This window comes from Diachasma alloeum, unplaced genomic scaffold (genome assembly GCF_001412515.2).
Source record: "Diachasma alloeum isolate Michigan unplaced genomic scaffold, Dall2.0 Dall_scaffold_78908, whole genome shotgun sequence".
Lineage (NCBI taxonomy): Eukaryota > Metazoa > Arthropoda > Insecta > Hymenoptera > Braconidae > Diachasma > Diachasma alloeum.
In genome coordinates this window covers 3060707-3087285 of record NW_021683643.1, presented here as the reverse complement: position 1 = coordinate 3087285, position 26579 = coordinate 3060707, and the positions used below count along the sequence as shown (strand labels likewise).

The 26579-nt window shown below is 37.5% G+C and overlaps 1 protein-coding gene across 4 annotated transcripts in view; it reads left to right on the top strand.

Moving 5' to 3' along the window:
- LOC107047888 (whirlin) overlaps positions 1-26579 on the top strand; it is a 101711-nt gene that overhangs the window by 26441 nt on the left and 48691 nt on the right. For 3 of the 4 annotated variants that reach the window (XM_015270788.2, XM_015270787.2, XM_015270784.2), the window contains exons 2-5: positions 8588-8946; positions 10425-10678; positions 13163-13174; positions 18389-18519. In XM_015270788.2, the coding sequence (XP_015126274.1) occupies positions 8606-8946; positions 10425-10678; positions 13163-13174; positions 18389-18519 (738 nt within the window). In that variant the 5' untranslated portion in view covers positions 8588-8605. The remainder of the gene's footprint in view (positions 1-8587; positions 8947-10424; positions 10679-13162; positions 13175-18388; positions 18520-26579) is intronic. The other variant, XM_015270785.2, reaches the window with a different exon arrangement.

Below are 26579 nucleotides of genomic sequence, written 5' to 3'. Positions count from 1 at the left end.
CGACACGGTAATTTTTAGTTTTATCAGGATAAAATTTCTCTAACGCAGAATAAAATTTCATCATTCGGGATAGAAATGAGGAAAGAATGACTCATGACACACTTTTATAGAACGGTAGGATAATTTTTATCAAAAGTTTCTCTCCGTGTGGATATCCTCCATTCGAAAGCAAAAACGATTAATTCTCAGTAAATATGAATATTTTTCAAAAATACTTTCACTACCTAATTCTTTGAATAACTCGCAAACGAAGCGGAGCAGTCGAACAAACTCCATTGAAAAGCCAGATAAATTTCCGGTTCAGAGCCCTACAATTACGTCCATTTCCCTCCAACAACTACCGCGATATCGAGCAACAAAAAAACACATATCAGTAAGTAAAACTCTGCTCTATTTTATTTCAAACCGTTAATGGAAGCAAAATAATTTAGCCTACTCGAATTCGGCGTCCACAAAAACAAAAACTCTCTGACGACATTATTGATCGACCCACCTTGGAGTCATCGCCAAGAGAGAACGCGGTATCAGGCATTTTGTTTGAGGCCAGCGAGGATTCTCCAGTGTCAAGGTTATCCTCGAAAGAAGCCTCATTGACAACCAGGAAAAGAACAAGTGAAGCAAAAATTCTTCCCCGAAATTCTTCTCCGAGTATTTCACGAAGTCCTCTGAAGTGGAAAATTTGGAGATTAATGGACAGATTGCCGGAAGTTTCAGGGTCGAGTGGATGTCGCAAAATTCAATAATCATTCCGTAGCAAAGTGGAAGAATGTACTAAATCCATCAATCTTATTGTGTTGTTGGCTTGGAAATTGTTTTGATGATGAATTGATGAATTCGCCTGAGCGACTCGCTTCAGTGGATATACAATGAGAAAAAAATTAGATTTCTGTGTCCACGTGCAGACGAGCGATATTGAGTGCGATTGACGGAAGAAAAAATCATGAGAATTCAAAATTCATTGAAAAATTTAATGCGATCTCAAAATTTTCAACAACAGAATGACGAAAAAAAAAAAATCCGTCTCCCACACTGATAGAATGATTCAATTATTCCAAACGAGATTCGTTAACTATTAACGAATGGTAGAGTTGAATATGACCTGAATATTCATTAATAGTTAACAAATGGTTCACTTGAATGGCGAAAGTCAAGTCAAACAAGGTTCCTCAAATATACATTCGTTAAGTATTAACGAATGAACATTTGGTGAGACCGAATAGACCCATTCGTTAACAATAACTAATCCGTTCTATCAGTGCAAGAAAACGATTCCTCGGCAAAAGTATTTTTTTTCTCAGCGTGCGATGCGAGGCTCGACAAATAATAACACCCCTCGGGTCACGTGGCCATTGATGAGAAATATTGTGACGTGCATTTAGCGTTCATTTGCTTCCTATCTTTATCTCGTCGTTGTACGAGTGGCGGTTGCTCAGCTGCTGTCGGAGCCACTCGAGAGAGAGAGAGAGGGTTCACTCGTCTCCTCTCACATCTTGTCGCACTGTCAAGGTTCCACTTTAATGGAAAAAAAAACACCTCTGTGTACCCATAAATAATTTACCGATATATACACATTACCTGCTGATGGTTTACACTCGTCGTTGTTGTTGTTATCTTTTTTTTTTCTATTTTTTGAGTTCCTTTCTTCCGCCCCGGCATTCAAAGGGTTCTTCAAACTCTAGGGCACTCATTCATTCCTCGTTTTGTATTTCAAAAGCTTTTGTTCTTGGGCGGTCTGTGGGCCGCTAGTAGTCAATGGAAAAAGTTTCAAGTTCGTTCCAATGATAATGGAGAGTTTTGGTATCAAAACATTGTGGATAGTTTTTTTTTTTTGATTGAGAGGGATGTTTTGATTTTTGTGGGTTGGTGGGTTGCGGTTGGGATGTTATCAGATGGAAATGAAAGGAGTTTGGAACAATAGGGACAGGGGAAATGCAGTGTAAAATAACTCATGTTTTCATTATAGCATTTCTGGGATAAAACGCGTGATAAATATGGGGGAAAATGGTGACGCGTGGATTATCGGTAGCCTATATTTTCATGCTGTTACTATCTGTTTTCATTATGAATTTGGGTTATTCATGAATTATGCAAATAACTTGTTTCTAATGATTAATCATTTATTTAATTTGTCCTGGAAATAATTTGCGTTATTCAATAACTCTTTATGATTTGATTCCTGTCCTCCAATTCTATTCCACGTGTACTTTCTGCATGAAGCAGAATCAAGATTTGATCAGGCATAACGGTTCTGCATTTGATCCAGCCAAACGTATTCAGACCGGATGCCCTATCCATCGAAATCAATAATAATTAATTCAAGACAAAAGATAATTCAATTTTTTCACTGTAGATCACCTCTCTTAATGAATCCATACCGTAATTACCGCTGAAAAAACCTTATGATTTCTGCCGATGCCGGCCATCGAATCGGGGACCCTACACGGGGGGAAATTTTTGATAAAAATTACCCTACCGTTCTATAAAAGTGTATCATGAGTCACCGTTGTTTCATTCCTATCCCGAAATTTAATAAAAATTAATATATGATGATCAAATTTTATTCTACGTTAGAGAAATTTTATCCTGATAAAAATAAAACTTACCGTACCGGTAGAGTAAAATTTACCAACCGTTCTAGAATTTCCTTCATCTACATAAAAATTACTGAACTGGAAGGATAAAATTTATTATGGGTCTGGATAAAATTTCTCTTACGTAGAATAAAATTTGCTCATCAAATTAATTTTTACTAAATTTCGGGATAGAAATGAAGAAACGATGACTCATGATACACTTTTATAGAACGATAGGGTAATTTTTATCAAAAATTTCTCTCTGTGTACGATTATTAATCCTATGCCCTAATCACTAGACTATCGGACTATTATTATTCAATAGACTCTGTTTTGCCTATACGATCTGTATCACGGTCTTTATTGACTTCGAAATTATTCATGACCTCGCGGATTTGCGCATATATTCTGAGAGAGAGACTTTGTTTAGTGAGAATTTTATCCATTTCATTAATGAATAATAATTCTAATAACCATAACACTAATGAACAGATGACAGCTTGATGAATTTTTTTTTTACTCAAGATAATTTGCTTGTAAGTTTGATACTTCCACTACATCTATTTCTGGCACCATCCCACCCTCCCCCCGTACATTGAATTAAAGCTGTTTGATAAATAAATTGAGAATTAATATTATAAATTCGATCCTCAGAAAACGTTTGTTCAAATTGAGATCAGGTGGGTCCGATCCGAACTTTATCATTTTCTCTTCAATTGCATGACCGCGTTCAAATGAAAGTCAAGTGCATCAAATCCGAATCGGATCAAATTGGGTTTAGGCAGTCTGACCTCAGACTGAGATCATGTCTACCTGATCAGAAGTCGATCGAAGCCTGTCCTCAAATTTTGAGATCCAATTTACTGTGTCGAAACTTGGTCAGTATCGCATCCACGCGTCACCTGACCGGAACTTGACCCGAATTCGCCGCCAGTTTTTGGATTTCGATCCACTCGATCGAAATTTGTTCAGGTTCTCATCAGAATTCACCTGATCCGTCGAGCTTTACAAAAACTCCATCAAGTTCCGATCGCACTTCAGGTGGACCTGAAGCAATTTCTACTCGAGTAATCGGAAAGAGTTTCGACCATTTCTCTCCAATCAAACGTTCAAAGTGATAGGTTTTCACTTCTGTAACTTTTTCCAGACATTTATGTTACAAAGATATCAGATCATAATGGGCTTCATCACATGAATGAATGATTTTAGAGTGATGGAAATGGAGGCAAAAGAAATGAAGGAAAAAAATTGTTGGACATGACCATTAAGGGAATTATCGACGGATGCCGTTGGGTTGAAAACGTGTGGGCCGGAAGTAGTCCAATTACGTGACCGGCCCCCGTGAAGATCGTAGCCTGAGATTCTTGGTATCACGTCACGGCAGGTAGCCACAGACCCCTGCTGCTAAGGGCGTGACATAAGCTTGCAATTTCATTGACTCTCTCCTATTTCATGGTTCAATATTTCTATCAATATATCGCTACGATTCTTAGGGGTGCAAGAGAAACGCTGACTCGCTCACATTGTCTACTCAATGGTGCCAGGAATCACGCGAGAAAATTTAAGTTTTTGGAATTAGTGCGAATTGTTAACAATAATTTTCCGCTGGTCATGTGACATTTGAAATTTGTCGATGGTTTGATGAATAAATCAATGATGATAAATCCTCTGCTCGAAGTGACCGTCAGATTCGGCTAACTTCGCTCTCTTTTCGATGTTGAATACGCTGCGCTGGAAAAAAGTTCTAATCTCTGAAACATATTTATTTTAGACACGCAATTTCTTTTTCTGTACTGCTTCTCACGATTTCTCGTCTGGGAATTGGTATTACATACTTCCCAAACTCGAAAACTTGAAAATCACTACCGAAAAATATTGCTCCTGGGCTGTTGCGATGGGGTTTTTTGACTCGTGTGGTTGGCCACTCTTCGCCTACGGCTCGGAGGCCAACGCCACACGAGTAAAAAACCCCATCGCAACAGGCCGGAAAAATACTATTTCAATCGCTTAATTCTCTCAGGCATCTCAACTCATGCAGCCGGAGAAGGGTCTCATACTTTAAAATATTTTTGTACTCAAGTATAATTTTGTCGCATATGAACTCACTCAAATCGCCTAGAAGAATCGTCAATCTTCAAGTATTTATTGTTTTCATGATTTTTTACTGCACTTTTAATGTTTCAATATGTAATACATTCATGATGATGTTCATGCGGAACGATAGTGATAATTGAGAAATTATCCGAGTTCCGTGAAGCGCACATATTCTGAGATTTAATCCATTGAAAATAATTTACTTCTCTCAAGTAAATATGGTCTACATATTAGGAAATATATTAATATTTCCTAATATTTCTCTCCCTCAGTGTGAGCACAAAATTATTTACCAGGATTGTCAATTTCACGATTCTAGAAATTGACAAGAGAATATTTTCTTGTATCAAGGAAATCATCAGTCGAACACAAAAAAATCACATAGCGGAATTAAAAAACGTTCGTAAAATTGAAACTAATGCTGTTTGTAAATTTTGCGTGACTAACGGATCGTTAAACATTTCGAAAAACGATGAGTCATTATGTGGGAAGGAATGATCACTCGTATTTCAAACTGAATTTGCCCCAATTCGATAATGTTCGTGAAAAACTTGTTCGCAAGTTGTTTTCATTATCTTTGACCAAAAATATATAAAATATTTTTTGTCATTCCAGCCGTAAGGCGGCCCTTCACGGACGCTACGCGATCACTGCCTACAGCCATTATGACAAAAAATATTGTTCGTGACAGGGCCTAAACAAACTTTTCTAGCTCATATAATTGCAACCCTCGCCTTCGGCTCCGGCTGCAGACTCATATTCGTCAGAAGTTTTTTGCGGCCTAGCGACGAAATACACTGAGAGAAAAACCTGCAGATCGATTTACAATAAGAAAATAGTTGAGACCGTTTTGGTGAACGATACGATTTTTTTTTCACAAACGTAATTTTTACAAATCAAAATGCAGTTATACTAACCAAAGTTCAAAAGTAACCACGACAAACCTATCGTGAGGAGAACTATAAAATAATTGCAATGACTGCATTCCATTGTAGTAATTACTTCTCCGACCATAGTTACCGTACCCCATAAAAAATTGTTGAGGACTTTTTGACTATAATTCGATGGTGATGGAATATAGTCAGGAGAATCATATTTTTCTCTCAGTGTATACTATTGGCAAAATAATGTGACTACATCTTACAATTACCATTCTAAGGATTCCCCAAGGCTTTCATCATCTCTTTAAATGTACAAGTCAATTCCGAATATTTGCCAGACAATTTACAATGAATTAAACACGTGAAGTGCTGGTATTTATAAATACCGAAGTTTCAGGGGTTCAGAGTCAAGGGTTGAACACCCTCAAAGACTTTCCAGTTGGCAAGTGGTACAGACGAGTGGTGTGGCAGGGTTGAGTCGCGTGCCAAAATGCACGTGAGTGACGGTTTTATACACATCTGAAAATTGTCCCAGTGAATTTCGGTACAGTGACCCAACAGAATGAGCGAGACTGGTATCACCACAAACGTACAGGAGAGGGGGACTTATTCATCTGAACCTGTGCCAAGTGCTGAGATCGATTATTGTAAACCGAACCCAACACAAGGGTTTATTGAATCTGTGCAATATTGGGGGGCTTCGGTGACACAGCAAGAATAGAACACTTGAAAAACATTTTTTTTTTCATATTGGTTGAATAACGAAGTTTTGAAAAAATATGGGGGAGACCGGGGCAAAACGGGGTGTAAAATTCTGGAATTTTACTGAATTTTCAGTGAAACCTGAAATTTCATGATGTTTCTTCCCCTAAATCGCATTCAGTGTCACTGTCCTGAAAATTGGTAGTCAACTGTCCATGAAATTTCATTTTTTTTTCTAACAGTGTAGCTGAACAGCCAAAGAATGCTACACTGATAAAACGGATTAGTTATTGTTAACGAATGGATTTTGGTTGGAGGTTAGGGTCTATTCGGTTCCACCAAATGTTCATTCGTTAATAGTTAACGTCTGAATATTTGAGGAGCTGTGTTTGACTTGACTTTCGCCATTCAAGTGAACCGTTCGTTAACTATTAACGAATATTCATTTGGTCATATTCAACTCTACTATTCGTTAATAGTTACCGAATCTCGTTTGGAATAAATGAATCATTCTATCAGTGTATGCGACCATAATTTTTGTATGTCATGAGGCTCGATGAACCGCGATTCTAACCTCGCTTCGCTGGATTAGATCGTGGTTTTCGGGCCCAATGACATAAAATATTGTATTCCACACGGCGATAATAGTAGATTATGTCATTAGGCGATAAAAGTATTATCTGGCGAATGTGGCTTTATAATCCGAGCCGAAGGCGAAAGTGAGCACTTTCTTCCCGCTCTTGACCTTCCGCCCTTGATGCACAATATACTATTTTCACACCCTTGCACGGAAAGTTCATACTTTCCTCCCGCTCATCAAAGAGCAAAATACGAACTTTCCTTTTCAGGCGTGTTAAAAAATCGCATGTNGGCGATAAAAGTATTATCTGGCGAATGTGGCTTTATAATCCGAGCCGAAGGCGAAAGTGAGCACTTTCTTCTCGCTCATCAATGAACAAAATATGAACTTTCCGTGCAGGCGTGTTAAAAAATCGCATGTGCACCTCGGGCGGAAAGTCTTGACCTTCCGCCCTTGATGCACAATATACTATTTTCACGCCCTTGCACGGAAAGTTCATACTTTCCTCCTGCTCATCAAAGACCAAAATACGAACTTTCCTTTTCAGGCGTGTTAAAAAATCGCATGTGCACCTTGGCACAATATTAGTACATTAGAGTACAAGGGCACAAATTTCGTTTTCAACGAATGTGTAGTTTACAGGCCGAGCCGAAGGCGAGGTCTGTACACACATACGTTGAAAACGAAATTTATTACCGAGTGCTCTATAATATTTTATGTCAAGTCGTGCAGAATTACACGGCGCGACATAAACTATATTTGTAACCTAGGAAGATGAGATAAAGGAGTCCTGCCCACGTGCGGAATTGCCACATAAGCACGGGGGTAAGGATAATTCCGCAAATGGGCACAATTCTTTTATTTTAATTCCCGTGGTTAGAACCGAATTTTTTGCCCCGGCATAGTCGCAAAGTCAGATTTCCGTCCCGCCTAGCGGGAGGGAAATCTAAAATAGAAATGCGTACTTTGTGCCCGTCAGGACGAACAATTGTCTATTGTACCACGATGACATCGAATACCACAATTCTATTTATCGTAATGGTAATGTTGGAAATAATTCGCCGCGTACCTCTTGAGCTTCAAAATGAATCGGAGTATTTCCCTCAAACTTTCCTGCATACAAACGAGAGCGTCAAGATTCGCAGGATAAATCCCTCGTGCAGGCGCTTGAGATTATTTTAACCTGCGAAACTTGACATAATCATTTGTATCCAACGAAGTTATCGGGAAATATTCCATTGTTTTGAAGCTCTCGGAGTATTATAATCGAATATTGTACACTAGGTTTATCACGAAATTGTGACTTAAAATACTGCACCTTGAATGGCTGCGATCTGTTCTCGCGATATAATCCGATAATTACCCCTCGGGCTTCAAAATTATCCGAGTATTTCCCTCAAGCTTGCCTGCACCATAAACGATTGTATCAATTTTTGCAGGAAAATACCTCGTGCTAATGCTCAGTTTTTTACTTCTTTCCACGACTTTCTGCTCGCTAAATTTTAATACGAAAAAGTTTTCAGTTTCTGGAAACTAAAAACTTTTTTGTTCTGTTTGTAATTGGTAAAATTTTCTACTATAATGTGTCGCTCATAATCAAGTGGAGCAGAATGAGCTTATAAGAAGGGTTTGAGAAGAAAGATTGCGCCTCTCATTCAATGGGATAATTTTTGATGATTATTGAATGACTATTAAGTTTTTTATTTGTTCAAATCGATCTAGATTGTTGAAAAATTAATGAAAAAATGATTTTTCAGGTTTGACAATCGAAGAAGATGGCGAGCAGTACGGAGGACTACGGCTCAGAGCTGCAGGAGCTTCAGTGGGGTGGTGGTGGGTCCTCTCACTTTCTGCGTAACAGCGGAGGTGGATTTTTGAGGGGTGGAGGTGGTGGCGGTGCTGGTGGATGCTACGAGGCTGAGGACCTTGAGCCATCGGGGGGTAGACATCGGAGTACGCAGAATAGAGGGTACTACAGCCCACCTGGGACGAGTTACACCATTGTAGAGAGACCACCGAGTGCGCCGCATCATCATTCCTCTCATGCAACTCCGTACAGACATCGAGGACATGGAACTGGTGGTGGTGGTGCTATATCACCAGAACAAGTTCTCAGGTTGACTCAAAGAAAAATCAGTTTTTTATGCCAAAAATGAATTTATACCAAACTCCACGGGAAATAATAATCACTTATTTTTGGATAATTAAGAAGAGTACAATAAATAGATACACGGAGAGAAAAATTCAATAAAAATTACCAGAAAAAAAGTAAAAATTACGTTTTGAAACGTAATGCGCGAGCGAAGTAAAATTCAATAAAAAGTGTGAATCGGAACGGAAATTGTACGAATCGCCACGTAAATTCAACGTTTTGTTCCGTAAAAATTAACCACTCATCTGATGAATCACCGCTGTGGAGACAAGTCGTTCCGTAATTTTTCCCAAACGATTGAGAAATTTTACGAAACGGAACGTAGAAATAACTCACCATCTTCATAAAAATTGTTGAACGTTCAAGAATTTTTTATTTTAAAAGTATAATAAGTCGGCAAGTTTCTGTAAGATTTTACTTCTTCGGGAAAAATTACGAGACAATTTCATACTTTGTTCGGTGATGAACCTGGGAATTCACTGAACGGTTCAGATTTCTTCTCTTCCATTCCTATAAAAATTGCCCGAAAACGATTGCCTATTGGGAATGACGTGAATTGTTCCGTAATTTTTACTGAATATTTCTCTCCGTGGACAATAAATTTTCAAAAATGAAAGCAGACAAGCAGGGGATTGAACCTATCCGACAGAAGGCAGTCGTCTTTTTCTTTCCTTTATTTCTACCAGATCCATTGGGCCAATTTCATAATTTTTTTCTCAGGTTATCGTGCGTACAAAAATGGAAAAATGTTAAAAATGAAACAATAGCAATATACCGAAAATTTTATATCAATTGGTATAGATATTGACTGATCTAGATGAAGGCCATCGAGGCGAGCATTTTGATGAAATATAATTTGAAATCGGTGCACTAGTTTTTGAGATAGTGAGCAAAACCGAAATTTAAACTAGTTGTTATATCTCAGGAACTACTGGATCGATTGAGCTGAAATAGCGCGCCAAAGTTGAGCTCAATAATAGCTACAATAAGCCAAAATTTCAGATTTTTATCTACAAATTTCCCCGTATTTATGTTGAATTTTCTAAAAACTAATCACCAAAAACACAAGTTGTCACCTACATACACCCAGACATGACCCTAAAAACCTAATTTCTTCACGTTTCATAACATTCTAGACCATTTGCAATCAAAACTAGAAAATCGAAAAATTGGTCAAATACAAGGCTTCCACTCGGAAGCAAAAAAAGGATTTATGGAATTATTAATAAATTGGGAGAATGACTTGAAAGCCGAAAATAGTTGAGATTCCATCGAGTCTGGAATGAGAAGGTAGAGGGGGACAAGTAGAAGGGGATGTTTCATAGCATTCTAGACCATTTGCAATCAAAACGAGAAAATCGAAAAATTGGTCAAATACAAGGCTTCCACTCGGAGGGAAAAAATAATAGAATTAAACTGATGGGATACGTCTGCTCAATCAGATTATTCAACAATGGAGTAGCGGAAAGACGACAAAATGAACGTCGCACCCCAGCGTCAAGTCCAGCGAGTGTCTCAGCCCTTCGTGGAGCGAGTTCTACCTCTCAACAGCAGACACAGCCCGCGAGTTCAACTCCTCAATCGCCTCAAGCCCTCAGCCTCCAGGAGCTCACTGTCAGAACAATTACCATGACTCGCGATCCCCCCGACTCTCACCATGGCTTTGGCATCTGCGTTAAAGGCGGCAAGGACGCTGGTAAGCCGAATCTTTCTCTTCCTCTCTTTCTCTCATATCTTTATTTAGTTTATTCATCTCATCTCACCGAAAAATAACCTGAATATATCCCTTGGTGAATTTTTTTTTGCTCCCTTGGACATGTATTTATCCTTTTCCATGGCGGAAGTGGAGTCATCCAGATCTTTTCTTCTCCTCAATTTATTATCTTTTTATTCATCACTGCCCCACTTCCCATGAAATGTTAAGTCTGGACGAATCCTCGAAACTCACACATGAAATAATCACAAAATTCAAGAAAATTAAAACAATAATTATGCAAGCAAAATAATATTATCCAACAAAATAGGGCTAACTTTAGGACTGGAAATGAAATTCGCACCACCCATAACTTTCTTCACAAATTTTTTCCCAAAGGGATTTAGAATTTGAAAAGAAAGATGAATAACTGACGATGTTCATTTAGGCGGAGGTTTACCCCGAAAAAAAACTTTTTCATCATTTGTGCGTAAAATAAAATTTCACGCACGCTCCGCGTCCCACTTTTCGTACATCGTGATGAAAAATACGGCTCGATACTCGTGGAAAAAGTGTTCTTTGTCCCATGGGAGATACCAGACAAAAAACACTTTTTCATCACGCTGTGCGAAAGAGTAACTTTTTAGGCACGCTTCGCGTGCCTAAAACGTCCCTTTCCGCACATTGTGATGAAATAGTATATTTCGATACAAATGCGCCGGGGTGGCAGTACGAAAAGACTTTTCGTTTATTAGTAAACGAAAAATGGCACAGTTCGGCACTCGCTGAACGTAACATCACTAACAAAATAGTATATTTCGTAACGAGTGCAAAAAACATTTTTTTACGAGTTACGAACAATATTTTTCATCACAATGTGGCGGAAATTGGACTCGTGTGATTGGCAGCCCTCGGCTTCGCCTCGGGCCGCCAACTTCACACTCGTTGCCACCCCGTCGCACTTGTATCGAAATATACTATTTCCGTTTACAAGTAAACGAAACGGCATTTTTCGCCACGAAGTGAACGTAGCAGCAGTGTCAAAATAGTAGGTTTCGTCATTAGGCCGAAAAAAATATTTTCTGGCGAATGTGAGTTTGCAGCCCGAGCCGAAGGGGACAGTTCCAATCATATGAGCTAGAAAAGTTTTTTTAGGCCGTATGTCGAATGATATTGTTTGTCATTCCGGCCATAGGCAGCCATTTACGAACGCAGAGCGTTCGTAAATAAGATGCGTTGTTTTATAATATTGCTTCCGACTGGAAGCTTTGTAATAATTCAAACTTAAATTTTGGATTTTTTCTGTTATATCGACCCAGTATGATCCAAAAAGTCCGAAAATGCAATTTTTAAAAAATGTAGGTATCGTTGAGCCCTATCAATTGCCATTAATTAAAATTTAATTCATCGATTAGTTTTTCCAATTCTCGATTTATTTCGAAAACCGGTTGTCCCTCGATAACTAAAAAAAAAACTCCTGAGTTGATTGAAAGATGGTTTAAACATCAGTTTGAATGTCCTTTTGGCCGAGTTCAAAGATGATGGTGATAGCAATAATCGTTATTTTAATTAATTTGAAAATTTGCAAACATTTTGTATTTTTTGATAATCAGAATTCCGGAGATATCTTTGAATATCATGTTTCAAATGAATTCAATCATAGCTTAAAATGTTTGTTCTAACGCCATCAAGTCGAAGTTAAAAGATGATTACGATAGCTATATTCGTTGATTTGATTTTTATGATGATTGTGGAAAATTTCGAATTTTTCATGAATTTCTCTGAAAGTTACATTTTTTATGGTTTCTTCGAATATCATCTTTCAAATACATTCAAGTATGCATCAGTAAAATTATTCTATTCACATTTTATCGAAGGGCTGAGGGGAGAGATAGAACCGTAAAAAAGACAATCAGTTGTATTGAACAAAGGGATAATAAGGATAATGATAATTATAACATTCAACTAAGTTGAAAATCTTACAAAAGTAGTTAAAAAGAAATCTTATTCAATTTAATAAAATGAAATAAACAATTGATTATATATGATAGCAGAATAACCATTCGGAAGCATATCGCTAATTTATTATTAAAAATAACTGTACTATATGCAATACAAGAGCAATTTCCCACTTGTTTTTCCTTTCAATTTGAAATTGGCGGATATAAAAACATTTCTGTCAATAATTCAAGTTGACATTCTAGTAAGCAAACTTTGTCATGTGAGTTCCAGAAATAGAAGAATTGGGAAAAAAATGCTAAAAATTTCAGAAACTAAGACAAACAATAAATTTCCTCAATACGTTCACCCTCCTTCGAACAAAAAAAAACTTTCGACCACTCTGAAAAAGAACATACGACGTTCAATTTGTCAGAGTCTCGATGGCTCGACCAGACTCACAATTTACCCCACAAATAAAAGACCAGAAAAGCAAAGTAAAAGTCACTGGGAATGTATTACTTTCTGTCTTTTTCTCGCTGTACCCAGAAGCGCAGTCAGGTAAACAAAACATAGTACAGGAGCAAACTAACTAAGAGAATGACCTTAATCGATATTTTTTCATTTATTGAATCAACCAATCCCCAGAGCGAACGAAAAACCGAACGGAGAGTTGAACTCATGATCCTGACACACGAGTCATGATGTCTCAATTTCTCCGGATTCCATGGGAAAAAAATATGTACAAATGTTGAAGAGTAGAGTTTACTGTAATATAATATAGAATTACCACTTTCCCATGGCAGACGGTTACTATTTCATCTGCCTTCACATGTATAATTTCGTTCATTTTATTTTTAAGTCCTTTTGCCCTTTTACCTCTCACAGCAGATCAGTGTAGCATGAATACATCTTTATTCATATTTTTTTCGGCATTAATATTTTTCAAAATTCATTGGAGCGAGGAGATGAATCGAATAACGAGAGGGAATTATTTAACTGGATCATGTCAATTGAATGAATGGAAATGATTAGTAGAGGATCAATTTCATGTCAAGGATTCAATTTTCTGTTTATGACATCCGTGTTATGGAATTTATGATTCATCTGCTCATTCCCGTATGCGGAGAATCAATTGTTAGACATATACCTAGAATAATATTTCTAGAGAATTATAGAAAGAAATGCATGGTAATTTTTCAAGTTAAGGTAATGGCAGCGTCATACTGAAATTCACATTAGTCAGTTTCGCTTATGTTAACGATGAATTTCTAGTCCACCGACACATTCTACACAGAGAGAAATATTCAGTAAAAATTACGGAACAATTCACGTAATTTGCAATGGGGAATCGTTTTCCGGCAATTTTTATAGGAATGGAAGACAAGAAATCTGAAACGTTCAGTGAATTCTCAGGTCCATTACCGAACAAAGTACGAAATTGTCACGTCATTTTTCCCGGAGAAGTAAAATCTTACAGAAACTTCCCGACTTATTATGCCTCCAAAATCAAAAATTCTAGAACGTTCAACAATTTTTATGAAGCTGGTGAGTTATTTCTACGTTCCGTTCCGTAACATTTCTCAATCGTTGGGGAAAAATTACAGAACGACTTGTCCCCACAGCGGTGAGTCATCAGACGGGTGGTTAATTTTTACGGACCAAATCGTAGAATTTTCGTGGCGATTCGTACAATTTCAGTTCTGACTCACACTTTTTATTGAATTTTACTTCGCTCGCAGATTACGTTTCGAAACGTAATTTTTACGTTTTTTTCTGGTAATTTTTATTGAATTTTTCTCTCTATGTACGTAATTGGAATTAGTTACATAACCTACTTACTACCAACGTAAATATTCGTGAGATATATGAAAAAAAGTCATATGAACTAATCGCGTAGGAACACCCTTTATTATTTTTCAATTTTTCCAACTTTGAGATTTTTTTACGTAAAATAATTTGGAATAATTCTAAATGTAATAATTCAACATGATTGTAATACTTGGAGATGGACTTGGATCACCTGTGAATGACTAACCGGGAGAAATATCCTCCTAAAAAAATAAATTCTTCTCGCAAGAAAATAATTCCTTGGTAAAAGTATTTGTTTTCTCAGTGCAAAGACAGAATCAAGATAATCGCTTATCGCTACCATTGCCTTAATAATCACCGAAACGAATTTACTTCCACATTTTAAGCCTCTAATCATTTTCACTGTAAATCGTTAAACGAGCTCATTGTCTCTGGTATCGTCGTGCCTCAATCATGTCGCTTGATTAATTCTTCAATCCCTTATTCCATTCCAGGAATTCTCACACCAACGGCTAATTAAATACGAACCCAAGTGCAGTATACCCATTCCAACCCCCAGGTGGCCTTCATTCTTCGGATGATGAACTCGTTTTCCATAATCTCATTTTCTCACTCTAAAATCCCTAACTTCCATTACACTCCTTGTTTTTCTATTATCTACACTGAGAGAAAAATCTGAAGTTCGATTTACAATAAGAAAATAGTTGAGGCATTTTGGCGAACGATACGATTTTTTTTTGTATGCAGCACATAACATTATAGTAACTTCACAAGCGTAATTTTTGCAAATCAAAATGCAGTTCAACTAACCAAAGTTCAAAAGTAACCACGACAAATCTATCGTGAGGAGAACTATAAAATAGTTGCAATGACTACATTCCATTGTAATAATTACTTCTCCGGCCATAGTTACCGTAACCCATGAAAAATTGTTGAGGACTTTTTGACTATAATTCGATGGTGATGGAATATAGTCAGAAGAATTATATTTTTCTCTCAGTGCACCATTACATCCCAGCATGTATTAACCGTGATTCAGTTATTCATATATTAAAGATGCGCAGAGAGGCAGTTGCATGATAGATCATTGTTGCATCCTGCACATAAATTGAGATGAGTGGAGTTTAAAATTTATTTTTATGACGGCGAAGTAACTGTAATTCTAGAGATGCGTGTAAATGAAAAATAATTCATTGTGAAGTATGAAAATGTCATGAATGGGGTTTACGTACTGTGCAAATTTCATTATTACACATTCCATAAATATGTTGAAAATGAGGAACAAAAGTAGAAATGAGCTCAATTGAGAGATCCGAATTTTCTACCGAATTGACAAAAGAAATGACCCATTTCGCTTCGGTAGTTCGGAAAACTGCAGGAGACAGAATTCATTTATTCATTGTATTTCAGTAAAAATTTTCTGATCGATACACTGGAGTCATTCTTGACTGCACTGAATTGATGCAGAATAATTCCTTTATTGTGTTGATACTTCAATGAAGTGGAAGATGTATGTACTAATTTCATCAATACATAGCAGAGGAGAGAGATCAAGGATGTACCGAAGCTGGCCTCATTCGATAACCACGAAAAATTCTTTTTTTTCCTTTGCCAGCGTCTCCTCAAAATTTTCGAATAAATTAGCTACTCAAAACTATTAACACTCTATCGTTCGCGTTACAAGCGCCGCGTCGCACTTTTTCCGATTTTTTAAATTACACTGCAGTAAAGCATCAGAAAAATTTGAAAAAATTTTACTGTAATTCTAGAGATGCGAGTAAATGAAAAATAATTCATTGTGAAATAATTCATTGTGAAATTTCATGGTTACTCATTCGATAAACATGTCGAAAATGAGGGAGAAAAGTAGAAATGAGCTCAGTTGAGGGATCAGAATTTTCTACCGAATAGACGAAAGAAATGACCCATTTCGCTCCGGTAGTTCGGAAAACTGCAGCAGACAGTATTCAGTCATTCATTCAATTTGATCCCGATGAAAATAAAAATTACCGTGTCGGTAGAGTAAAAATTACTGTACCGGTAAACTAAAATTTACCAACCGTCCTATAATTTTCGTTGTTATCTATATAAAAATTATTGGACTGGAAGAAAATTTATTATGCGTCAGGATAAAATTTCTCTAATGTAGAATAAAATTTGATCATCATATATTAATTTTTACTAAATTTCGGGATAGAAATGAGGAAACGATGACTCATGATACACTTTTATAGAACGATAGGATAATTTTATAGAATGGTAGGATATTTTTTTGACGTGAATACGTCTATGGTTTCAATATGGGGGGTCATTTTGGGAAACGGTCCTTATGTGCAACGCCATCTATCGGAATTCAAAAAAATTCTAGACATTTTGAGAGAATTCAAGGAGTTTCCAGAAAATTCGAGGGAATGCAACGAGTTTCCAGGAAATTCGAGAAAGAAGGAAAGACCATGGACGTATCCACGGACAATTACAGTTGTATCAAAGATACAGCTGCCTGCAATTTTTTATCAAAAATTTCTCTCCGTGTATGAACGCTATTTTGTCCCTTACCCCTCACACTGCTGCCAACAAAGGAAGCTATATTTATCCACATTAAACCCTTAAAAATACGGGCATGAAGTATCATCGAGTTTTGTAGTTAATTTGTTGATTAATTAAAATAATTGAAATTAACGATAAAAATAATTGGCGTGATGTCTGTCATTATCCAACGTACGTCATTATCCATGTTTGATGTTTCGTCTCTGTCGAAAATACCCTCACTAACTTGACCATTTTACGCTTCACTCACTCGCGCGCCCATCCCCGTTTTGCCCTACTGAGAGACCCCTTAAGATCAAAGCCAACGTAAAAAATTCATGTTTCCACTGTCATTTAATATCGAGGGATGGAATTGATTGTAATCGATTGGACATTCAATGCCACATCCATCCGCCTTGATTGGGGGAGGGGACATGATTTCTCTATCAGGAAAAATCATTCCATAGTCTATCCTTTTCTATTGATACCTCACGGAGAGAAATTAATGATAAAAATTATCCTACCGTTCTACAAAAGTGTATCATGAGTCATCGTTTCCTCATTTCTATCCCGAAATTTTGTAAAAATTAATATATGATGATCAAATTTGATTCTACGTTAGAGAAATTTTATCCTTATAAAAATAAAAATTACCGTACCGTCAGAGTAAAAATTACTGTACCGGTAGGGTAAAATTTACTAACCGTTGTAGAATTTTCGTTGTTATCTACATAAAAATTATTGGACTGGAAGGGTAAAATTTATTATGCATCAGGACAAAAATTTCTCTAACGAAGAATAAAATTTGATCATCATATATTAATTTTTACTAAATTTCGGAATATAAATGAGGCAACCATCGTTGCCTCATTGATATTCCGAAATTTGACTCATGATACACTTTTATAGAACGGTAGGATAATTTTTATTAATAATTTCTCTCCGTGTACTATGGTATATTTCGGCGGTGTGACGAACAATATTTTTTTTGTGATTCAAGTTCTTTTCGGCCTAATGACGAAATATTGTATCATAACGGCTGTAGGCAGTGAAGCGTTGCTTTACGGCCGGANACACAACGAATTGCTTTTTTATGTCAAAATTGGTTAGCATCATTCGAATCTATTCAATTCTTCATTCCATTTTGAAGAAGCAAACTCCACTCACCTCTAAAGCAACACATTATTAAATTTCTATACTTCACAATATTCGCAATAAAGCTTGTCCGACATCTAGCATCTGCCCTCACTCGAAACTTTAACTTCAAGTACCCCAGAAGCACTAGAAACTACGGGATGCAGAATGCAGGATGTAGGACAATTAGTGCGCACCACTTGAAGCCAAAAAACACGATTCACATTTTTTTTCCACAAAATCCTTGAAACTCAAACTGTCCCTCATACTATAAGTTTATAATCCTTTGGGAATTGTTTTCAGGCGTGGGTGTGTATATTTCACGAGTGGAGGAGGGCTCAGTGGCAGAGAGAGCTGGCCTCAGACCGGGTGACACAATCCTTGAAGTTAATGGAACTCCCTTTCGCGCTGTCACACACGAGGAAGCCCTCAAGGTGAATTTCCTTGGAATAATATTTTTCTCTCATTTTTCCGCCATCCACTCCATTTCTAAAAATCCAATAATCCATCTCTTCACAGTGAAGTAGACTTGATCCATATTTTAAAGGGGAATTGAGGCCAAAATAGTAGCTAACTTGAATGTCCATAACAGAGTGGAAAAAGCTTTTTGTTTTATCAACATGTCGAATATCTGACTTAGGGTTGAAAAAAAGTACGCGTTTTATGAGAAAAATATTGATACAAAAGTTCGACTTTTTCAGGACGAGTAAGAATATTTCTCGATTGAAGATTTTACATTAGATGCAAACATTTTGTCATCTTCAAATGGAGGTTTTTGAGAAATCCTTTTTTCAAGAAGATTTTGATTCTTGCATCGAAAAATGTAGATGTTCTGAAGATTTAGGTGTAGAGAAAAGAAATCTATGATTTCCTGTGATTTCTTGAATCATTTCTGCGATTTCTCAATGAGAATTGGAAATGATGATTTTTTTAAATTCCTTGTGATTTTCATGATTTCTAGTAGATTTTGATGATTTCTTGATTTCAACGCAATAAAAAAAAATCTGTGTTAATGTCTCCAGTGTGAGGGGTTAAAGATTTCGGTGTGAAAGTCAATTCTTTTTTGGAATTTACTTCACCTTCAGCCCTGAGTCAATTTCTGGTACCGAGTAGATTTTTATGTTTAACACCATTGTTGATTACCATGTTCATATTGACACTATGGCGGTGTCAATTTTCACTCCATTCATTACTCAACTCCGGAATTAATACACTCGGTCCATTCACACCAAAAACAGTGAGGACTTGTTTTCACGCCTTTTAGTGTGGACTGATAGTCACTCTGAATGTTTTACTGCGAAGAAATCACTCGAAAACCCATGATTTTGGGGCCAAAGGGCGGCATCTGTCGATAATGACAGATTATTATATGACTTTAAGGATGTCAAAACAGGTCAAAATAGTGCATTTCGACATAAGGCCTAAAAAAAGTTTTCTGGCGAATACGAGGTTGCGGCCCGAGCCGAAGGCGAGGGTTGCAGTGTTATGAGATAGAAAACTTTTTCAAGCTGTGTGTCGAATAATATTTTTTGTCATAACAGCCGTAAATTATTATTAGGACCGGAATGACGAAAACTCCAGAACGTCACAATCCATCATAAACCGTGAAGGCTCGTGACGATTTATGATACGCCACGAGGATTTTACCTGATGCACCGAGAGAAATGCTCAATAAAAATTACGGAGCTCACACTTCGCTCACTGATTATGGAATCGACTCAGAAAATTTAAGTGACGGTATCGTAATTGGTCACAGGAGATTCTGGAGAAATTCCGTGATTTTAGGTAAAAATTACCTGACAAGACACGTCAAACGTCGCGAGGTTCAAACATTACGATAGTCAGAACCAAGACCCTTCCAAGGGTCATTTCTCACAAGCATCACATCTCGGAAGGGTTATGCCAAGCATGAAGAACTGTGTGATCCATTTTATGAATCTCATAGAGAAATGACTCGGAGAATGATGGATTGAATATTATGAACTTCATATAGTATTCAAACCTCTGAGTTGTTAGTTAAAATTTCAAAGTTTAAAATATCTATATAAGCATGTAATAAATAATATAAGGAGAGGTGGAGAAAGAAGGGCTGGTGGAGATGTAAAACAAGGAAAGAACTGAAATCTTTGGCTTCCGGATGGATGCCGCGTTTGGATTCAGCGTTGCGCCAACGTTTCGCAAACATTGCAGTCTGCATCTTCAGGGCTATGAGCTCCGATTCTGAGCTCCGATGTCTAGGGGTAGTCCTTATATGCCTTCCCTTGTGGTGGTGGGGGAAGGGGCAGGGGGGGGNATACCCTTGAGATTTGGCCAACATTCTGGCTTGGTAAGGAAAGAACTCTTGTAACATCAGGGAAAATAAATTGAATTGAATTGAATAGTATTCAAACCGCTTGACCACTGCTTTCCTCAATCAGAAAGGTCAGAAGAGCTAGAAGATTCACAAGGATTATATCGTTAGAATATTGAGAAATATGCAATGCGATCAAGGCGGTCATACAGGTAAGATTCAAGGAACCAAAGAGTTTAGAAGGGCCTTATGGATGTGATAGTAAGAATCAAATGACATCTGCATGAGAACGTCTGATTGAGGGTCAGACGGGATCGTCTGAGTGAGCTCGAATCAAAAATTGGGGTTCAACAGTCATCGACGATTTCTAATTATTTCTGAAGTCTTCCTCCAAAAGTATACTTTCTAAATTTTGTCAGATTTTTAAAATGTTTTCTAAAGTTTTGTAGTGATGCCGTCGAGACTAGAAGAGAATTATTTTGGAAAAATCATTACGGTCTAAAAAAAAATCGAAAGATTAGGAATCGTCGTAATCTCGAAAGACACTGGATCAGTGCATCTCGTTACGAACTTGGAAGAATCCATCACCTCTAAGTTTCAGTATTTTCTGTTTTTCAAATGTTTGTCTCTATATCTGTCTCGTCTCGTGAACTTAGAAAACCGAAAATCTCGAGACCCAGGCAAGATAAACCATCCCGGAATTGTGACGAGATGCATCGATCCAATGTTTTTCGAGATTGCGACGATCACTTTCGATGTTTATCCAGACCGTGATGATCTCTTGAAAATAATTCTCGACTAGTCTCGACGGCATCACTAACGATTTGATATCGAGATTCAAATTCAGACCTGCGACGTTTAAATAATAATAATAATCCTTGTAAAATGTCTGAAGACTTAAGGTTAAATTGCGCTGAGATAAAAGCTCTGATGTTCGACTATAAAAGTAGAAAAGCATTTCCCTGGAGACAAAATAGCCAAAGCACTTGGACATCGTTAACACTCCGATGGTCGCGCCATTAGTACCGCGCCGCACATAATCGACATAATGATAAATTTGAAATATCTAAGAAAAATCTGAAAAATATCAACAGTGATCTAGATTGTATGCTCGAAAAAATTCCGTGGGATTTTTCATCCTCAGTGTTGTCTATTTATCATTGAAATCTTCGTTGATGAGCCTTCTGGACACTTCGAAATGAGATGTCAAATTTTTTCAATTTTCTCTGAGGCTTGACTGCAGTGTCATTAAAAAAATTGGAAAAAGTGCGGCGTGGCCCTCATAGCGTGACCAAAGCAGTGTTAACATCGTATTTTTTCACTCCGGCATAGTAATAACTGAAATAATCTACAATCTAATCCTCGAAATTAATGAAAATCAATTGAGTTCATCTGATCACTTTTCGAAATGATCGAAGAAATAGTCAAAAACTATTCCAAAAAAAATCTCAATTAGAGCGCAGAAAATAAACTATGGCATTCCATGAATTTTGATGTAAACGACGCAGATGAGTATCTACGCCTCATCACGCTCTAGTGGATTCTACGACAAAGGGAACGGTGAGACGACAATGGGCCATCAGCACTATCGGAAGACGTTTGGGGGTGAGAGATGAAAAAAATGACGACAAAGAAGGAACAAAGAGGCTCAGGACAGTGACAGAAAATGAGCAGAGAGGAGTTTACGTCTTGTGGTGGATCTCGACGGTATCCAGGAATTTTATATCGTCAGCCAAGTTTCGTAGATTTTCGATCCCTTCTATGGAAGTTGACAATGTCTTCATCAGATTGAAAAGTGTCCTCATGCCGCAATTTTCAACCACTTGACTCAAATTTTGACTCACACATATGTATCGTATGTACACAAATGTGAAGGTTAAGGTTAAGGAGACATTCTAGAGCAAGAAAGGACACAGAGCGCTCATTGAGTGATCGTAACTCCCGGACCCAATTAGCTCGGTTACAATAGGTTGAACAGGCCCCTTTGCACCGGGCGTAGGACTTTTATGACCCCCTCTATGGGGCCCTCTCCGACTGACTCATCCCCGGACGGAGTGGGGGTTGTATGACATTCTGGAGAGTGCGATAAAATTGAACCTTCTGGAATATGTATTTCGTTTGTTAAGGGGAAACGGAACCCCTGTGTTTATTTAAATTTTTAGAATTGTGCTTTCTCCTACAATTATTACTTTGTATCTATGAAATTACTTTATCGACTCGATCATTGCATTGTTGGGTCAATGAAGTAGTTTCATAAATAAAAAATAATAAGTTCAGGAAAAAACAATTTTAAAAATTCATGTCGACACAGGGGTTCCGTTTCACCTTAAGAGCCTTTTCAAGTTAAAACTCTTGCGTTGAGAAAATAGTATATTGTGCATCAAGGGCAGAAAGTCATGTTTTCCCGCCCGAGGTGCACATGCTATTCTTTAATACGCCTGCAAAGAAAAATTTATATTTTACTCTCTGATGAGCAGGAGGAAAGTACGAACTTTGCGTGCAGGTGTGTGAAAATAGTATATTGTGCACCAAGGGCGGAAAATTGGAGATTCCTGACGAGTGGGTTGGGTGATGGCCGAAGTGAAAAAAAGGCAATTCTAAGATTCTAGATTCTAGAATCTAGAATCTAGAGCAGGGATGGGCAACGTCCAGGTAGTTCGGAGCTACTGCAATAAAACCAATTAGGAAGGGCTATAAAGTTTACAACCCAATAATTTCAATTACTCGGGTCCCCGTACGATCATAGTGGGGGTAACGAAGTGAGTGTAGTGAGGGTAGCTGCATGGAGAGTGCCTCGCGCGACAAGTGCGGAAGGTGAAATTTTCTCCAAGCACTCAACGTGTTCTTTTTGAAATTAATTTCATTTGTTATTTAAGAGTAAACTACTATAAGTTCTCAAAACCCCAGACTATTTAAGTGATATTTGTCATACATTGAAGATCGATTAAATATGTATGAAAAAAAAGAATTAGTGCGAAAAACAATTCAGTAGTGAAGCGGTAAACCGAGTTAAGTCGATTTTGACTATTAGCCAGTTTTTGCTGAATATCTCGGCATCTAAGAGAGATAGCGAAATTTTCCTCATAACTTTTTTTATAACGCTCTATTGGCTCTACAAAAAAGGTCATGACAAAAATCTTTCTATCTCTTTTAGATTCCGAGATATTCGTCAAAAACTAGCCAATAGTAAAAATCGACTTAACCCGGTTTACCGCTTCGCTACTGAATTCAGTAGCGATGTGGTAAAAGGGAATAATAAATTGATCTTTTTGATCAATAATAACACAATACCTTATTTTTTTCTTATTTTTTTACTTTAACCCTAGTCAGGTTGCCAAACGGGACCCTGCGACTTTGGTCACCTCCGCGGGGAGTCGCTGCCGTGTTATTTAAGTTTTGACGTTGCCGAATTCACTCTATACACTGCCCGAGCGCTATTATCGAGTTTCGGGCAACGTCGTGTCATGGGCAATTTTATTTAACATGGGAAAAAATAATTCATCTGTTCGAAATAATTTGTTTTCTTTAGGAATTTTAGGAAATATGTTGTTCTAAAAACTACTATAATTTTTTAGACACTTCAATTGACAAAGTCAATGTTTTTTTCAATTTTTCCGGTTAGCCAATCAATTGTAATTGAAGAAAAACGACGCGCGGCGGGCTTTTCCTATGAGTTTTTATAGGGTGACCAATCTAGAGTTAAAATTGAAGGAGGAAACTCATCAGCACGATAGATAAAAGCCCCTGTGATTTAGAAATTTCAGTGCGGTTTCCCCTTAAAACCGCATCAAGTGTCGGGGGGGAAGAAGTTTTACATCCCCTTCCATACCTTCTGAGGTGAGTTAGGTAATCAGACTACGTCATCCAGCGGAAATTTTCCTGCCCTTCCAATGGAAATGGAATAAACCATTCGGCCATCCGGCGACTTGGGGGTTCCTCACTGACTTTAATTTGACGATTTCGCTTATTAGAGTTAGGATCACATTCAAGAAATGAATTGCCACATAGAGGGAATATGTTTCTATTTTCCGGTGAAAATCTTTGATTTGAAAACGCCTGTGGAACTGAAAATTATCAAGAGAAAAATCATGGAAATAAGAGGTGTCTTCACTCATTTTAGGAAAATTGTCATCAAGTGTAATACCTGAAGACCTTTAAAATTGTTGGATATTCCCCGGAAGCTTCGTTCTGAACAATTGAAGGTGTCAAGTTTTGCAGGCTAAAATTTTGTCATTTTTCTGCAAAACTTAACACATTTGTTTCTTTACAGGGAATGCTGAAGGGAAATATCCGATGAATGTTGAAAGAAATTGTCCTCCGAATACCCCTCGACCTTCAAAATTCATCGGATATTTCCCTCAAGTTTTCCTGCATATCAACGATCGGAATCAGTTTTGCAATAAAATCCCTCTTGTTGTTATGCAACAAAACATTCGGGAAATATTGGATAATTTTGAAAGTCTTGGGGTATTATAGCTGACAATTCACCGGACTACGGATGAATTAACAAACTGATAATTCCACTGTAGTCTGTCAATTGTTTTCCCTTCTTTTGACAGATATTCTCTACATTTTGGTGGAAAGTGTCATGTAATCCCGAATACCGCACTCTGTTCGGCCAAAATCAGAATTGAAGAAATTATCAGTTGTAATACCCCGAGACCCTCAAAATTATCGGATATCTCCCGACAGCTTCGTCGCATATCTCAATTTTGTATTGTAATAACACACTGATGGACAGATTCATTGATTCCAAACGAGATTCGTTAACTATTAACGAATGCACTGAGAGAAAAATCTGAAGTTCGATTTACAATAAGAAAATAGTTGAGGCAGTTTTGGTGAACGATACGATTTTTTTTGTATGCGACACATAACATTATAGTATCTTCACAAGCGTAATTTTTGCAAATCAAAATGCAGTTAAACTGACCAAAGTTCAACAGTAACCACGACAAATCTATCGTGAGTAGAACTATAAAATAGTTGCAATGACTACATTCCATTGTAGTAATCACTTCTCCGGCCATAGTTACCGTAACCCATGCAAAATAGTTGAGGACTTTTTGACTATAGTTCGATGGTGATGGAATATAGTCAGAAGAATCATATTTTTCTCTCAGTGTGGTAGAGTTGAATATGAATATTCGTTGATAGTTAACGAATGGTTCACTTGAAAGGTGAAAGTCAAGTCAAACAAGGCTCCTCAAATGTGCATTTGTTAACTATTAACTAATGAACATCTGGTGAGACTGAATAGACTCTCGTTTCCAACCAAATCCATTCGTTAACAATAACTACTCCTTTCTATCAGTGCACAAATGTAATCATTGGATTTATAACTGATAGACAGAATTACATAGTTACTGTTAACAAATGGATTTGGTTGCCGGCCAGGATCTTACTTGTCTCACGAAATGTTCATTCGTTAATAGTTAACGAATGCATATTTGAGAAGTGTTGTTTGACTCGACTGTCACCATTCAAGTGAACCATTCGTCAACTATTAACTGTTAACATTTATTTGGTCATATTCAACCCTACCATCCGTTAATAGTTAACGAATCTCATTTGGAATAAATAAATCATTCTATCAGTGTAGTCATATCGATTCCATTTCTCGTCCCGTCTTTCGTCCTCCTGAAGTTAGGCTTCTTGATACAATTAATCATGGTCTTCGGATCTTACTCGAGAACATGCAGATATTTTGTGGGGATTTGGGAGTGGAGCTGAGACGAAATAAATGACGTGCACCCCGTGGGCGCATCCAAAGAAGAGGGATTTCCCCTCTTTTTTCTGTTTTGTTCTGTTGTAATATGTCGATAGTCAAAAGGTATCTCTCGACCCTGGCCTGGAGTCGCGACTTCTGCTCGTCTAAAATCGATCGACATGAACAATGCAGGGGGAGATTGAGCTGTCGTTAAATTGCCTCGTCGTTCTACTAACGACGCTTCTTTAATTGGAAATATATTTCTTTGATAATCTCAGACGGATTTCTGTAGGAATTGTCAGGGAGATTGGCAACCAGTTTTATTCATGAGAATTCCGAAGGATTTTCGTCGATGGAGAATGAGATGCTGAAGAGTTAAATAGGTGACATGTGACACTGGCACCATTGACAGACTAGGGAGATTTTCGTTGGTAAACTCAGTACAGTGTGCACCCTGAAAAAATGATTTTTCGCCACGGCGGGCGAAAAGGACA